General features: G+C 44.2%; 1 protein-coding gene across 1 annotated transcript; it reads right to left on the bottom strand.

The window, feature by feature from the left end:
• Nucleotides 1-152: 152 nt before the first annotated feature.
• On the bottom strand, nucleotides 153-16,120 carry STK38 (serine/threonine kinase 38). Its single transcript, XM_071768624.1, has 14 exons — nucleotides 15,868-16,120; nucleotides 13,382-13,514; nucleotides 11,142-11,193; nucleotides 10,872-10,994; nucleotides 10,222-10,305; nucleotides 8,503-8,626; nucleotides 7,536-7,690; nucleotides 6,523-6,625; nucleotides 6,019-6,080; nucleotides 5,365-5,482; nucleotides 5,072-5,195; nucleotides 4,237-4,332; nucleotides 3,908-4,002; nucleotides 153-3,337 (listed from the first exon to the last, which is right to left on the bottom strand). Exons 2-14 carry the CDS (start codon nucleotides 13,510-13,512, stop codon nucleotides 3,207-3,209), a joined length of 1,398 nt encoding a protein of 465 aa, XP_071624725.1. The 5' UTR covers nucleotides 13,513-13,514; nucleotides 15,868-16,120; the 3' UTR covers nucleotides 153-3,206.
• Between the last annotated feature and the right edge of the window lie 583 nt (nucleotides 16,121-16,703).

Genomic DNA, 16,703 nt, shown 5'->3' with positions numbered 1-16,703 from the left:
TGGAAAAAAAAAAACAAACCCACAAAAAACCAAAAGAAAACACAAAAAAACCCAAGAAACCCAAAACAAAACAAAAAAAGCAAACAAACAAAAAAACCACCACCAAACTTGAGAGATTCCAGTTTGTAAAAACAAAAACTTGGTAGCAAAACTGTTTTTACCAAGAGGAATTTATTTACACAATGCAAAGATCGTTCCATAAAAAGTTGGCTCCCCCAGCAACAGAAGCTACACCTGCCAAATTTTACAGTGCAATTGAGTAACAGCTTTTAAATATTTACAGAACACTTTTTCTACTTCGAGGTTAAGGCAGCCAGGGCACAGTGATAAGAAACACTTAGTGCAGTTTTGTGCTAGGTATGATACAGGGATGAACTGGCAGCATCACTCACGTTCAGATAACACTGGAAATTCAGGTTGGAATTAACTCCTAGGAGTCCAGCAACTGTTTGCAGCTTTAAAAAAAAAAAAAAAAAAAAAAGAAGAGCTTAAAAGATAGATACAACCTCACACACAAGCCAGCAGCTAAGAAAAATGTTTGGCTAAGATGGGGGATTGAACAGGCATTCAAAACCCTCCTTCTCTCAGCAGAAGGATGGATCCTGGAAAGAAGACACTGTTTTTTCTCCCCAGTGTTGGTGAAGAACCTTAAGAGGCAGCAGGCTGAGACTGTGCCACAAAACCTACTGCTGGAAAAGTGTTCCCAGGAGGACTGAGCTTAAAACCATCCAACTTCTACTGTAAGCCAACAGGAATGAGGTACCCAACTGCTCCTTGTGCCTTTGAAAAACTTCACCTTTAACTCAAAAAGTGAACAGTCTGAGGATTCAGAGGACATTAAAAGACATGCACTAAAAATGCACAATACATATTATTATACAGGTTTGGTTTTTTTCACAGCAAGTTACCACACTGTACAGCTCTATAGCTTCTTCATCTTTGGTATTTATAAATAAAAAGGGCAGTCCCTTTTAATAAAGGGCTAATAATGCAGCTACTCAAGATCATTTATTCCTAGTTCACAGTAGCTTTAATGAATTTTGATTATTGTTTTAAATGTTAAGGCAGTAACTAAGCTGTTAGGAACTTTAAAAAAATGTTTTGGTATTAATACCTCTTAATTTTCCAATGGTTTATAAGGCAACATTTTCAAATGGGTAGAAGAAACTGCAGGATAAGGAGATGGAGCAATTTGAGAAGTTGGTATCAGTCCTTCATAAAAAATAAAAAGGGAGCAGAAGGTGGGATTACTGACCAGCTGATAAAAAGCCTGAGCCTATAAATGATTACTTCAATTAGCCCTTATTAATTGGAGAAGCCCTGCAGTGACCCTGGGCCTTCTCATTAAGGCTCTTCTTGCATTTCAGCTCTGTAGGATGCAGCAGGTACCTAAACTGCTTATGGCAATTAATTAACTCATGGGACACAGAAAAAGACAAAGGGGAGGTTAAGGAGAGGATGCTAAAGAGTTATCATCCAGTTTTAGCTCTAGAAGGTAGTTTCAGTCCCACAACCATGATGGCACTCAGTTCAAAAGACACCCAGGTAAAAAAATTCTCAAAAAAACACCCAATGAAAAAACAAAATAAGCTTCACTCCAAACTCCTTTTCTTTCCTAATCTAGAAAGTTAGGACTAAATACAACTGGAAGCCTTCCTTCTACTTTGAAACACTGCTCTGTAACTTTGCTCCTAAACAGCTTTTTTTTCCATGTCTGTGCTACAGAGTGGTCAGCACCAAGATAAGTTTGCAGGAATCCAGGACAGTTCAAATGGATACATTTAGAAACCTCATTACATTTACTTAAAAAAAAAAAAACACAAAGAACCAAACCTAATTACAAATTAAAGAGTGGTACCAGGCAGCTCCAAATGTTAATGGCACCAACAGGGATGCAAAGTGGAGCCCAGGGGTATCAAAAAGAATTCAAAATTCAAATTCAAAAAGAATTGCCAAAAGCTCAGCCCAGACAGAACCCTCCTTCCCCAAATGCAATCATTTTCTGAGAGATGCTCAGGCAAGGAAAGGCACTTTTGGGGCTCTCCTGGAGAGCATCCTCATCCCAGCTGAATGGATTTGTATAAATTGCATCAGGCAGTAAGCAGAGAGTGGGCAGGGTGGGTTCCCCTGCCCCAAAAGTCAAGACCCTGTCTCTTTGGGAAAACCAGAGGGAGAGATGGTTCAGCAAGAGGAGCTCTGCCAGGAAAAACCAGGGAGACCTCTGTCTGCAAGGTTTATGGAAGAATCTGAGACTCTTCTGCTCCAAACCAAGAGCAAAAAGGCCCCCAGACATGGTTTCATCTTTAAATGAAGATACAGGAGATGTTTCAAGTGGCCAAGAGATGGCAGCAGCAGGCAGGGGAAGGCTCCCAGCTGGCTGCACAAGGTTAAATGAGTTCCCTTCCCTCTCTGCTCCAATTCCAGCTCAACCTGTGCTACCAGCTGTAGTTCTTATCAACTACATTGTTTACTGATCCTTTCATACTGTAACTGCAAACTGTGGCCCCGGTTTCCCTAGGGCTGTCTAGCAAAGACAAAGTGTTGCACAACTTTTTAATAATAAAAAAAAAACCAAACGTAACAAAAACCTAAATGGCTTGAGGGTCACTGTCTCAGTACCAAAAGTAAAGTGCACCACAACTGGAGGCCACTGCCACAGAGGTGAGAAATTCTACTCAAGAGGCTTCCAAGTAGCATTATAAAAAAAACAGCACTAAAATACAAACTAAGGTTAAGGCAATACAAATCATGTCCTTCTACTGGAGAGCTGTCCTATCTCAAGCTTGAATTATTGCTTTGTTTCCTCTGTACTGAAGTCCTGAGCCACTGGGAAAGCAGTGGCAGGATTGGCAGATTGAGTTTGTCACTTCAAGCAGGACTGGCAGTGCAGCCCCTATAAACATCAGAGTAAAAGGCTTGCTCTCCTCTGACAGGCTGTACAATCTGGCAAAGAAGTTAAAAAGAAAAACTCTTGCTCCTGAAGCAGCAAAACCTGCTTGCAGCAGAGATGACACAATTTGTGGAATTTTTTCAATGGTGATTTCAAAAATCCTTAGGAACAACCAGGCTGTGTAACAGGGTCCTGAAGTCTTCTCAGAGAGCTGACAGCCCCCAAGTTTTCTTTTAAAAAAGTTCTTTTATGGGTATAAACCCACAGTACAGGAACAGAATTCCATGGCTCAGAAGTTGTCCAAGGTACAGAATTATTATTTTCCTGCTTTCATATAGGATGGGATTGCTCCTCGGGCTGTCAGACCTTCAAAACGTTTGTAGGTGTAATTGATAAAAACCCAATCTTTGTTCTTGTAGTCAGTCTCTGGATGGTTGCTTGTTGCCACTGAAAAAGAATAGAAAAAAAAAAATATATATCCCTTGAGGACTACGAAGTTTATAAAAGTTTTTTACACTGGATGTAGAGTCAAGGAGAATTCTTCTAAAGAAGGAAACATAAATCAAGGCACTGAGGTTCATTCTTCAGCCCCAAGCGTGTGAACATGCTTTGACACATAAACCCAAGGATCCTTTAGAGATTTACACCAAAACATAGAGTCTCTTCTGTCCCACCACCTCCCTCCTAAGTGTTGGACCTGCTAGCAAGGATTAGGCAGTCCCAGGAGGTGCTCCCTGTGTTGGGCTCACAGGTCCCACCAAGATCTGAACTTGGTGCCTCTCAGAGATTCCTCTCCCCAGAGATGCCCTTCCCCAAGCAGCTCCTGCATCACTCACAAGTCTGCATCCCATCTCCTGAAACCCAAATTGAAGCTTCTGCACCCCAAGATTGCCAAGTGAACAATGATAAACATGATAAAAAGCTGGGATCCAGTGAGATCCTTTCTCTGATTTAACAGTAAAATGAGATTATTCTACTGAAGAAGAGGAAGCAGTGTTGACATGCAGGGTCATTTACCTGTTGGTTTAAGGATATCAGATTCTGGAAATTCATCAAAGTTTGAGGTATCATCAATGCTTTTAATTTCTATTGAAATTGCAGCAGGTCTCTCTCTGCCAAGAAGAGGAGTTTCAGCATTAGCATTTCACAGGCAGAAGGAAGCAGGATTCAGGCTCTTTCAGTTTCTTAAGAGAATCAATGACTGGAGGTACCTCAACCTTAGCAAGCTTCAGCTCAGGAACCAAATCCTCTCAGCCCCAGCTGGATTTGCTGAGTGCCTGGTGAACAGGACCAGCTTTACCCCATCCAGAGAGGACAGCAGCTTGCTTTTCTGCAAAGCTTCTTACCTGATGTGCTCCCAATCAACCCCTTCAAAGAATGGGTTACTCTTTATTTCCTCCACACCAGATGCACCAATTCTGTGCTCCCACTCACAGCAAAATCTGGGATGGAAGGAAGAATGAAAATGAAGGAAGAATGAAAAGGAAAGCATTCCATCCAGAAATGGAACAGCTTTCTGAACTGATACTATTAGGGTTTCTTAAACATATAAATGGAGAAGGTCAAGAACTCCCACTGCAAAACCAACACACAGAGTTATGCTCAGGAATGTCATGTCAAATGCTACAATTAAGATGTGGCATTCTTTCACAAGAGGATAATGTGCCCTTTCTATTTCAGGAGCAGTGTAGAGCAGGAGGACATATAAAGCCTAAGAAGCTATTTGTATTTCTGTCCTGAAAATAGAGAGGTGACTGAAAATATACATGAAAGAGCAGGAGTCAGCATGCACTGGGATATGTTTGTATGCTCCAGTGCATACAAAGTCAAAACCATTGCTGTTGGAAGAAGGAAGCTCTGGCAAAAAAATTAAGTTGCTGCCACGAGAAGCTCACAAATAAAATAAAAAGCAGACACATTCCTGGTTTGCCAGACTTGCAGCACTTCCATGGGAGCTCCTTCTTACTGTAGCAGGGGCAGTTGTTGCCTGGGCTTCACTAAGTGACCTCTGAGAGCCAACTGTGTTTGACAAGGGAGTTCAGCACTTGATGCATGTGCAGAACACTCTGAAGCTGTCACAAGCATCAGGGTTTTTTCTCATGTGAAACCACCCATGAGAGGTACAGACAGCAAGACAAGGAGGTCAGTGTTAAATTAACTGTCAAACCATAGGGTTGGCACCTTAAAATAAGATCCTTTGCTTTATCAGACACTGGAACTTCTGGAGGAAATATCAGAGTCTCTTTCCAGTTCATCACTTTCTTATATGTTTCTTGAGGAGTTTCAGAACAGAACGGTGGATAACCTGGAAAAGAAAGAAGAACACAATCTTGTGGAAAGCAAAAATAGTTCCTGCAGTTGCTGAAGTCCTCAAAGCACCAGAACAAACCTCCCAAACCAAGTGAGGGGCAGAAGCTTTGAGAACTTGACCCCAGGCACAGCACAGCTGATGTCCCACACTGCAAGCTCCTTACCAATCAACATCTCGTACATGATGACCCCCAGTGACCACCAGTCACAGAGCTTGTTGTACCCAGTCTGCATGAACACTTCAGGGGCAATGTAATCTGGAGTGCCCACAGTGGAAAAAGCCTGGAACAAAGACCACCAGTTATGCATCTTTAGGGAAAACTGCCCCATCTGCAAGTGGGAACTTGCACAACCATGGTTATTTTGAGGAACACTCCAGATTGTCACCAAGATGATTGAGCAAAGCTGTTTGAAACTTTTATTACAAGATGTGGAAAGACAAAATCAACATGTTCATGTCAAAGACTTCAAAAAGCATCAGGGAAATGGGGAAAGGTATAATTTTATCCCCCCTGGAAAAGGTCACTAGCCCTTTTTTATACTGAAAGTGGCCAGAACTGTTGGTTTGAGCTGGGCAGCATCAGAGATGAATATTAATAATTATGACAAGGCTATCTCAGGCACACAGGTCACCAGCTGCTCAACAGATGAAGGACAAACTAGGGTCACTCCTCCTTTTAAAAGAAAAAGCATCAATCTTTTCATTTCAGCACTGTTCAGAACTCTGACCTGGATTAATGCCTGTAATTTCAGTTCATGTCCCACCTGAGTGCACCAGCTCAGCAGAGAACATTCCCAAGCAGGTGAAAAGTGCTTACCAGCTGCCTTCTGTTTCTCTTCCAAGTCTCTGCTTTCCTTTTGGAATTCATGTTCTGGAAAGCTAAAAAAGATGGAATATATGTAACTGCATCCTACCAGTCACCCAATATATGTTTTTTTTACTCCATAACCATGACATCTCCTTTGTAACACCAAAAAGGCAGCCAGGGCCTGGACAGCCTCATTCCTGGCCCCTAGGATGGTCCCAAGTTGGCCACCATGGTGAAGCTGGAGCTGTCTGTGATATTCTGTGAATATTTGATGATATTCAGATAGCAGCAACTTCCAAACCTAACATTAATCAACTTTTCTAAAGCCTTTCATTAGCAATCCACACTTTCAGTGTTGTGGGTTTTTTTTAACTCCTTGATCACAGTTATTCCCTTTGAGAAAATTATTGAATATTCAAAGAGATTGTGTGCTCCCTTGTTAATTTAAATGATGAGTTAAATCAGGCACTGACAGCAAGTACACAGATACCCTTCTGAAGCCAAGCAACTTACTGAAGTCACTTGGAAGGCTGTGGTTCAAGTTCCTATAAAATTCTGTTCTGTGGGCTTTCTTTAGTCCAGTGCATAGACCAAAGTCTGAGAGCTTTACATGGCCCTGGAAACAAAGAATAAAAAATTAAAGAAGAAAAATAAATGCAAGAACAGTATCAGACATTTTCACAGCAAACCAAGCTTTCTACTTATTCCCCTCCCTTTATCTTGTACAGTAGATGCACTCTTAGTTTTAGCCTGAAATGGATGTGTAAGTAGAATCAATTATTAATATCAGTTATTGCTTATTAATATTTTCATCACTTCTACACAGAGAAAGCTCTTTCCTTCAAGCAACCTCTGCCCCTGCAAGCTCCTGAGCACTTCAGAGTGAAAGCCAAGGTCTGCAGAGGGAGCTCTACTCCCTGGATTGGGTGAAAATCCCCAAAAGACAAGGAGAAAAACCTTAAATCTGTGGGCTGGATCCATCCTAGTGTATAACATGTGACCACACCAACTCTGTGGGATTTTTAGGTGGGAATCTAAAATGAAAGAAGCTTTCTGCAAATTGCCTCCACTAACCATCCAGAAGCAATCAGGTGGCCTGGCCAGTCTGCAGAGATACATCCCAGTTCAGATAATATCTCAGTTTCCAGTCTGATTAATGGAACAGCTCCATCCTTCACATCTGAGACCATCTTCTAGCCCAGAGCTGCCAAGCGTGGCCATACCAGATGTCAGACCAAAAGGAAACATCTTTAACCAAAAGGGGAGAACTGAAACTCTGATTTTTAAATGGCAGCTGCCATGACCAAAAATAGCCAAAAAAATTGTCAGAAGGGAGCTCCTGAGTGAGGAATGGATACAGGTGGAGGAGAGCTTGTTCTTGGCTTGGTTTTTTGGTCCCCCCAGCAATACTGCCCTCAAAAGTTAGAGGGAACAGGGCAAAGAAAGAAGCAAAATTGTCTATCCCAAAGTGTCAACACTAGTTCAGTGCAATATTAAAAATGACAAGACCAGTGGTTTGTACACACCTTGCTGTCCAGGAGAAGGTTGTCTGGCTTTATGTCTCGATGGATAAAACCCAGCTGATGGATGGAATCAATGGCCAGCACAGTCTCTGCAATATAGAACTGTGTCTCTTCTTCTGTCAGAGTGTCTTTTTTCATCAGCAGGGTCATCATATCACCTGGAAGCCACCCCAGAGACAGCAAATGTAAATACAAACAAACACCAACTCCCCTCTTGCTCATCGTGAAGACATTTGCAAGGAAAAAAATTCAGCTATTTAAAACCTCAGGAAATCTAAACTGATTTTCTATACAGCAATGGAGTTCCCCAGCACCTCTGTGGCAGACTCTTGTATTTCCCCTTGTAGATGGAAAGGTTTGTAGCTGCATTAAGCCACTGAGACAGCTGAGTAAGATGAAGATAAAATAGCAGCACAGATTCTTAGCCAAGAGTCAGAGCTCTTCACATCACAGATGAAATAAAGACCTTCAGCTACAGAGCTGTTTCAAAAAACAGAATGCATTTGTGCAGTGTCATCTCTTCATTAGTCAGATTTATTACAGACTTGCACTGTAACTTTCTTTTAAGCAAATTACAGGGGCATTATCAGTCAAGGACAGAAATGATCCTCCCCTGGAAAAAAAGGACCTTAAAAATTACTCTTGCTGCAAGCCAGTTAAAAGCAAAAGGTTAAAAAATCAACAGCTGGTTATGTTATGGACCTGTAGAGAGCATGGGTAGGAACTAGCAGAACATTAAGGCCAAGATTCAAAGATCTGCAGTGAGAAGACCCAAAGAGGAACCTCAAGCCTGACCCCAATCTCCCAGCACCCTGAAAGCTTTACACTGCTTTGGTTCCTCACAAAGTGACCCAGTCCAAACCCCACTGGATGGGACCCACACACAGCTGTGTCCCAGGCTACATTTGTCATTTGGAGGTTAGAAATCCACAAAGAAGAACAAAGCAGCCTTTTGATCTCAGGCACTTACCTCCAGGCAGGAACTCCATGATCAGGTAGAGGTTTAACTTGTCCTGGAAACTATAGAACATTTTCACAACCCACAAGCTGTCTGCCTCCACCAGAATGTCCCTCTCTGCACGGATATGGCCAACCTGGAGGTGCACAGATGCATTCAATTCATTCCAAGTCCACATTTTATGCCATACATTTATTTTACAAACAATTTAAGTCTTACATTGAAAAGCCTCAAATATTGTGAAGACAGCAAAACTTCTGCACAAGGGCAAAAGCACCATCAAAACTTCAACAGTTACACCCCACAATTTTTAGGTGACAAAATATCATAACATGTTCAAAATAAAACCCAAAAGCCACGCTTCTCACAGCAAAAAAGGTGAAAAGCTTTCATTTAACTGTTGCCTTTTTCAAAACTTTCATTTAACTGTTGTATTTTTCCAGAATGCTGCTGCTTTTTTTTTTTTTTTTTCCTATCTGATAAACCTCATTGAACACCAGCTCCCTTTTACCCCTCAGCACAAAGATCTCTGGAAGACCCTTTTCCACTCAAAAGATTCCACAGGAAATTTATGGAGGCTTTTGCCTTTTGGCCATTTACACATTTATTGCTTGAATTTTGCTGCCATACCTTGAGACATAGGTAGGAGGGCAAGACAGCCCTGACCTCATCTTTTTAAGCAAAAACTCAAGCTAGAGAAATTTAAACCCCCCTCCTGAACAACAAGGTTCCATACAGAGAGATAACCCACATTTGTATTTTTATTCTTTCAGTTCTTTGATGTTTGGGTCCCCTTTGAATGAGAAGGGTGCAAGTGATGCAGGACAATATAAAAACACTTATCTTAAAACCACCTAACTAACAGACCACTCCAAAACACAACTCATGGGTGATTATCCTCTGCATTAAAAAAAAAATAATCTCAATTATTTTTTTTACAAAAATATCTAATAATCAGGTCAATAAAAATCACACCCTTCAGACTCAGCTGATTCCCACAGACAGATGACAGCACAATTCTGGCAGTGCTGCATAAAGCTCAGGTGGGAAACCAACCCAAGTCTTTTCTGAAATGGAAACCAGTTCCTGATTTCAGTGCTTTCCAGATTCATCTCAGTGCTGAACAAGAAATGACTGTCCCAGACCATCACATTTCCAGAAGCACAGGCAGAGGAAAGCTCTGGAAGTGTTGAACATGGTACTTTCTGCCTGAGCAGTCACCACTTTGAGATTTATATCTGATTCCATAAATCAGAAGTGCAAAAAAACCCACAGAACTTGATGTCTCTACTGAATCATCTGCACATGGGCAACATAAATCCTCAGGAAGTGAAGAGGAGGAACAGAAATCACACAGATCCATCCTCCCCTTTCACTGGAGAAAGACAAACTCAGAAAAATCCTCTGCTGCTCCATGTTTTCAAGCAGAAAGTGAGTCCAGTCCTACATGCTGCAGGCTGAAGAGCCTCTTAGGAAAGAGTTGTTACAAGAGCAGCTTCCACTAAGCCTAAGCAAGGCTTTAGAGGTTGTTTTAAACCCTGTTCTGAGCAGGCAGTTCCATCCAGCAGTCTGGAACTACTGCTGTAATTCTATTTATATTCCTCAGGAGCCCACTAGAAGACAGAAATTCATAGGAGAGGCTCCTGACCTAGCTGTTAGTCCTCTGCTACCCATCAGCTACTGCCCAAAGCCATCTCAACCCCTAACTTGCTACTCAAGATAATTATTTACCTGCTCTTTTTCAAGCATATCAGCTTTACGGAGTATTTTCATTGCATACACATGCCCTGTGTCTTTCTTCTGGACAAGTCGTACCTAAAAAACATGAAAAAATTGGAGTTAAATGCAGCAATTTCCCCAGAACTCTGGCCAGATTTGGGTACCAAGCCCTTGGCTTTCATGGAATGAAGGTTGGGTTATAAAACCAAAAAGCTTTACATTGTGCACATTAATGGCAAACAGTGTTAATTCTATGGGATGGAATAATTTTAGGAGATGAGACACTGAGCAGTCACCACAGCAGAAGATCCCAAAGCACCTTTTTTGAAGGACTCCAGAAGAGACAACTGCCAGTGGCTCTCCTGTTCTTCCCCACAGAGAGGAGACCTCCCTGGGAGATCACAACTAAGCTGCTGAACTCATATTTGGCTTGCACATCAAGACCTTTTCCAACACCATTCACTTAAAAGCACATCATGTTTTTTAAGCCATTATTTATGACACAGAAAACCAGATGCATGAGACTGTTAAGCTAAAAAAAAAAAGAAATCAATCTGTGGTTGTTACAACATTTATCCTTCACTTGTATAAACTCTGCAAGTCTTTAACAAATACCAGTGCCACTAAAAAAAAAACAATTTAGTCATCTTTTCTGGACTTACCTCTCCAAATGCTCCTCTGCCTATTACTTTTAAAGACTCAAAGTCTTCCAAACCAAGCCTTGTTCTTTTGAGGCGAAGAAATTCAGTTTCCTTTTGTGCATGTGCTGATCTCCTGATTCTTTTCTAGAGTTTAAGGAAAAGTGAGAATATTCTGCAGGAGGGCTCCACAGAGATCACAGCAACTCCAAGCAGAGCTGCCAGATCTCTGTTCATTAAAGAAAATTACTTGTGTGACTTTAACCATTAAGTACATTTACTCATATTCATTACCTCTTCATCTTTTAAGCCTTCTTCCTCCATCATTTGTTCCAGCTTCTTTTGTCTACAGCAGAGAGAAAATAGCAAAATAAAAGCTGAATTGTTAACATTCCTCCTTAATCACATGGACACATCCAACACCTCTGGCCCTTGCTTGCTGTGGGAGGAGGATGCAATGCCAGCAAGTAGCAGTGTGAATGATACTCAGGGGAGAATCAGACATGAGATTGATTTTGAGGAATCCAATATTTCAGCTTTACCATTCTAGCCTTGTCCTCTCCAATTTCAACAACCTAAACCTGCCCTGAGTTTCACATCTTATTCCACTGTGTTTCCATTGTACACAAATTTAGATTGAGGAAATCTGGGTTCAGTTCTGGGCTTTCTCTTTGGACAGCTGGGCAAGTCACTTAAGGCCAGAGCCTTAATAAATATTTAAGCACCAAAGTCTCACTTATTCCAGGGAGTGCTGGCTATCTGGACAGCTTTGGGGATCTGTCCTGTAACTTCTCTGCATCTCTCTGTTGCCTAATACCTGAGATACTTAAAATATTTGGGAAGAGGAAACATGTCTGTACATGTTCTGCCCCCTGAAAGGATCAGAAATATTTACAGTACAAAATGATTACTTGGGAGCAAAGAGGAAAAAAAAAGACTTCAGAAGGGAGCTGGCTTCAGGGGACATTTGTAATGAATACCCTCTGGGAACATTTCTTCAAGATTGATCACATTAATAGTTGGCTGAGCTGCAATTGCTGTTGGAGATTTGATTTGGGTTTTTTTTTTTTTCATTTTTATGGCATAACTTTGCAAATATACTAAAAAAAATTCCTTTCTGCAAGTCATTCCTCACTAGATCCTCTTCCTGTCTCCTGTGCCACTACCCAGCTGCTGCAAGATGATAGTATTTTGAGTTACTGCTTCCACAACCAGGAACACTGAAGTGGTCTTGCCCTTACCCAAGTACCCAGGGAGCTCTGTCAAACCATCTCATCCCACCCTCAGAGCAGGGACTCCAGCAGCAAGACACAACTGCTGCAAAATGCTGAATTAAATAGCTCAGCATGACCCAGCAATGCTGAAAGCCCCCCCAAATATCCTGCCTAGATCCTAGCCATGCTCCAGTGTATGTTTTGTCAGCACTATTTAAGCTCCAAATTGTACATCCAAAGACAGGTTGTAAAAAAACAAAAAAAAAAACCCAAAACACATAACTTGTGAAGTCCAATGTGTTTGCTTAGACAAAGTCTTGACCAGAAAAGCCTCTGATTGAGGTTTTGGGAGAAGACACTAATAATAAAAACCAGGAGCTATGCAAGGAGAAAGCAAGGAAATCAATCTGTGATATTTTCTGTTTGGATTAGGCCTCAATGTCTCGTTACTAATTTGAAGCTTTGAAGAAAATATGTCTGCAAGCTAGGATTTATTTCTAAAGTGCTTCCTCATTTCTGCAGTGGATGTAGTTAGCAGGCATTCCTCTTGGGTCTAGAGAGGTTTTTGGCAGCAAATCTGCCAGCACACAAACACTGAACCTTTTTGAAAATTCTGATTATAGAGTACATGGCAAATTGAGAGAACATCAGAAGTCCCAGTGCAACAATGTGAGGGTATTCAGCAAATTAGAGGGTTCCAACCAAGAGAAAGTGAATTCACTACTTTCCAGTTAAATAATTTCTTATATTTTGACCATATTTACAGGGATGCCACAGGTTCAGCTAAGTTATAGAGGAGCAGGCATTAGGTGACATCCTTACAGGAATCCCTTACTGTCTTTGAAATTATCTTTCTTTATAAGCTGCCTTGATCACACATTATAATCCAAACTGATGCTCTGGAATGAGTTTTATGTTTTAAAATAAGGGACATCAGATGGGGAGATGTAAGAGGACAGGATAAACACTTGAAAATGTTGGCTTTCTCTTCCAGAACTTGGATCATCCCAAGCACATCCCAAAGTGTCGGATAATCAAATATATGGGTTGTTTTTTTTTAATAACTTGGAAACAATCATCTTACTTTTGCATTTACAAGCACGTTTGAATTTGTTTCAGGAAGACTTCCAAAAACTCCAACATAAATTACCACTGGATCCAGAAACCTCTGGATGCTCATGCCAAGCCCTGTCTCAGGAGTTCAGGTACGCAAAGATGATCCGAGTTTACTTTAACTCCAGAAAATTAAATCCAGCTAATACATACAAGTTTTTTTTTTATCCTTACCCAGTTTGGAAAGGCACTAAGGAAGCTTTTTACCTCATCTCTCTTTCTTCATGCTGTGCAATGAGGTTGCTGTAGAAGTTTTCCAACGTCACCTTCGTCATGGTAACTCGCTCCTTGGTGTGGTTACTCATGGAGGAGCAAGGCGTTGGGCCTGTCATGGCCATGGCTGTTAGGAAAGAAAAAGGGAGGAAACATTTAACATTGGCCATGACAAATAACCTGCAAAGCAGAGCTGCAATCTGTTAAGTGAGGCTGAATCACAGAGTTAAAAACACCAGCAGCCCAGTCGTATAAACTTCAGGCGGTGCAGGGAGAAGTCTTACAAAAGAAAAGGTACCAGGCAAGCTTCCTGTTTTGAACATTTCTGATCTGAAAATAAGAGGGAAGGAAACTTGAGAAACATGATGCCTCCAAAGCCACCATTTCAGGCTGTAAGGTTTCTTTCTCCCATCTTTAGTGAATGTTAAAAAGGCAGAGAGATCAAACTGAAACATCTAAGCCAGAAATTGTTCTTCCTGCCACCCTTGCACAGCCCATCAGTTGCCTGTTGTCTCTTCTGCTGTGACATTTATCCAACCCTGAAAGCCAGGAGCAAGTGAGGAAGGAGAAAAATGGCATTTAGCTGCTTTTAAGCTTTTTCTAGATGCTTTCAGACAGAAATCTGGCAAAATCCAGAGGACTGGTGCCTTTGAACAGGTTGTGGCCCAAGCTGTGTCCAACCCTTCAGTGTAAGTACCCTGCATTCACACACTGGATTGTGCCACTTCTGACCTGCACCAGAGGTTCAGGGGGTATTTGACAACCCAGCTGTGGTTTCTAAAAGAAAAGATTTCAGGTGTAAAACTACCTCTTAGTCTGGTCACAGCATAACCCAGAGCAAAGTAACCAAGTTACACAATTATTAGTACAAGCTGCAGCCAAGCACAGGTTGGACTCACACTTCCCATTTTCACAACACTTGGATCATCCCAAACACATCCCAAAGTGTTGGATAATCAAATATATGGGGTTTTTTTTTTTAATAACTTGGAAACAATTATCTTACTTTTGCATTTACAAGCACGTTTTAATTTGTTTCAGGAAGGCTTCCAAAAACTCCAACATAAATTACCACTGGATCCAGAAACCTCTGGATGCCCAGCTGTGGTTTCTAAAAGAAAAGATTCCAGGTGTAAAACTACCTCTTAGTCTGGTCACAGCATAACCCAGAGCAAAGTAACCAAGTTACACAATTATTAGTACAAGCTGCAGCCAAGCACAGGTTGGACTCACACTTCCCATTTTCACAACACCCAGGCACCAGCACCACTTTATGAGTTATTTTCTTGCCTGTTTTCTGCAGATCTTTACCAGGCAGCATCACTGCAACCCATTTAGTCTGGAGAAGCCTGAGGGGGAGATCTTATCAATTCTTATCCATTCTTATCAATACTTCCAGGGTGGGTGTCAGGAGGATGGGGCCAGACACAGATCAGTGGTGACAGTGAGAGGACAAGGGACAACAAACTTGAACATAGGAGCTTCCATCTAAACCTGAGGAGGAACTTCTTTACTTTAGAGGGTGACAGAACACTGGCACAGTGTGGGGGAGTCTTTATCTCTACAAATACTCAAAACCCACCTGGGTGCCATCCTGTGCACCCTGCTCTGGGGGAACAGATGAGCAGGGGAGTTGGACTGGGTGATCCCCAGAGGTCCCTTCCAGACCCCTCTTGCTGTGACTCCATGAACCCAAGTCCTGTCCAGACTCCAACTCTTTTATTTGCTGCATTTACAGGTTGGTTCACAGTCAGGAGCAGAGCGTGGGAGTCAGTCAGAACCCCCCCACTCCCCCGTGGGTGTTTTTTGGGGACCGAGGGGTGACTTGACCATTGGAGCAGCCCTGAGGGACACCAGCCCGGTGGGACCTCACATCCCTGTGCAAGGGAGGTGGGACAGCCCTGCTCCGATTGTCCCTTCCCAAAGAGCAGACCTTGGAAATGCCGGGACAGAGGCGGGGAGAGGCGACAAAAACCATAAATAAAAAAAAAGGGAAGAAAAGAGCGAGGAAGCGGCAGGGAAGCAGCGGTGCCAAACCGGCTGTGGGTGCTCGGGACCCTTCCCACGGGGACCGACACGCACCACGGCGCGGGGATAGTGACGGGGAGGGATGGACCCGGTACCGGGGCTCCACCGGGGCCGGTCCGGGGCGAGGGAGCCCCCGGGAGCGGCGGCCCCGTGGTGCGGCCCGACCCGCCGGGCTGGCGAAGGGGCCGGCAGCATCACCGGGGTAGACAAAGGGCCCCGAGTGCTCCCGAACCGAGAGGGAGGAGGGTGCCCCCGACAACCCCGGGGCAACGGGGACCCTGGCCCGCTCCAGCCCCACCGGACCAGGCACCGGAGGGGCCTCTCCCCCCGCCCCAGAGCGGCAAAGGGCCCCGAGGGGAGGGAGGGAGGGGAGCGGGGAGGGGATGCGGAACACGGGGTGCGTTTGGGGGGAGCTCGGGGGTCGCCATAGCAAGGAGCCGGGAGCCGCTTACCGGAGCCCCCCGGGAGGGGGGCAGCGAGGAGCTGAAAGCGCCGGTGGGATCCCGGTACCGCGGCTGCGGAGAGGCAGGGACGGAGCGGAGCTGGCGACGGGTGGGACGGTCCGGAATCGAACCGGACAAGCAGAGCCCAAGCGATCGATCGGAACCCCCGCACAGCCCCCGGCGCTCACGGAGACCCGGACGGGACCAGCACCCCCGGGACGGCGGCGGCAGCACCGCGCATGCGCCGCCATCCTCCTGGCCACGCCCACTTTTCCCCTCGCGAGGGGCGGGGCTGCCACGCTCCGCCCCTTTCCCGCCCTGCGCGCGTGCGCCTGGAGGCAGCGGGAGTGCGCGTGCGCAGTGCGGGGCCTGAGGGAGGGGAAGGGGCTGCGGGGGGGACACAGGGTGACAGCCAGGAGCCGGGTGTCTGGTCACACTGTCACCCCCATGGGGCTGGGAACGGTGCCTCAGGCCCTGAGGTGCACACCCGCCAGCCCCCAGGTTCGCCCGGTTTCTTCCCTCCCCGCAGTGGCGCGGGAGCTGCGGGTTCACCTCAGCTGCTTCACCTCACGCTGCTTCACCTCACGCTGCTTCACCTCAGCTGCTTCACCTCACGCTGCTTCACCTCACGCTGCTTCACCTCAGCGCCCAAGCCCTCCTGGGGTGAGGTTGGTTTCCCCGCGTCCCCAAAGGGTTAGCTCAGGGTGAGGTGGAGCCGGGCAGAGGTGGCACCAGTGGTCACCTCAGCCTCACAGGACTCAGGGATCAGCCCAAGGGGGAAGAAACGGAGTGTGCAAGGGCAGTCAGAGGGATCCAGAGAGCGTGACACGACCATTTCTGAGACG

The sequence above is a fragment of the Heliangelus exortis genome, chromosome 25 (assembly GCF_036169615.1).
Source record: "Heliangelus exortis chromosome 25, bHelExo1.hap1, whole genome shotgun sequence".
Classification (NCBI taxonomy): domain Eukaryota; kingdom Metazoa; phylum Chordata; class Aves; order Apodiformes; family Trochilidae; genus Heliangelus; species Heliangelus exortis.
Note: the sequence above shows the minus strand (reverse complement) of the source record. Positions and strands in the feature narration are given on the sequence as shown.

What these genes read in the sequence shown, in the direction of transcription:
- STK38 (XM_071768624.1), bottom strand. Translation starts at nt 13,512, where the DNA reads ATGGCCATGACAGGCCCAACGCCTTGCTCCTCCATGAGTAACCACACC. An exon ending in AAGGCTTAAAAGATGAAGAG is followed by an intron (nt 10,995 to 11,141) that starts GTAATGAATATG and finishes CTTAAACTCTAG; the next exon opens with AAAAGAATCAGGAGATCAGC. An exon ending in GCAAAGGATCTTATTTTAAG is followed by an intron (nt 4,333 to 5,071) that starts GTGCCAACCCTA and finishes CTTCCATCCCAG; the next exon opens with ATTTTGCTGTGAGTGGGAGC.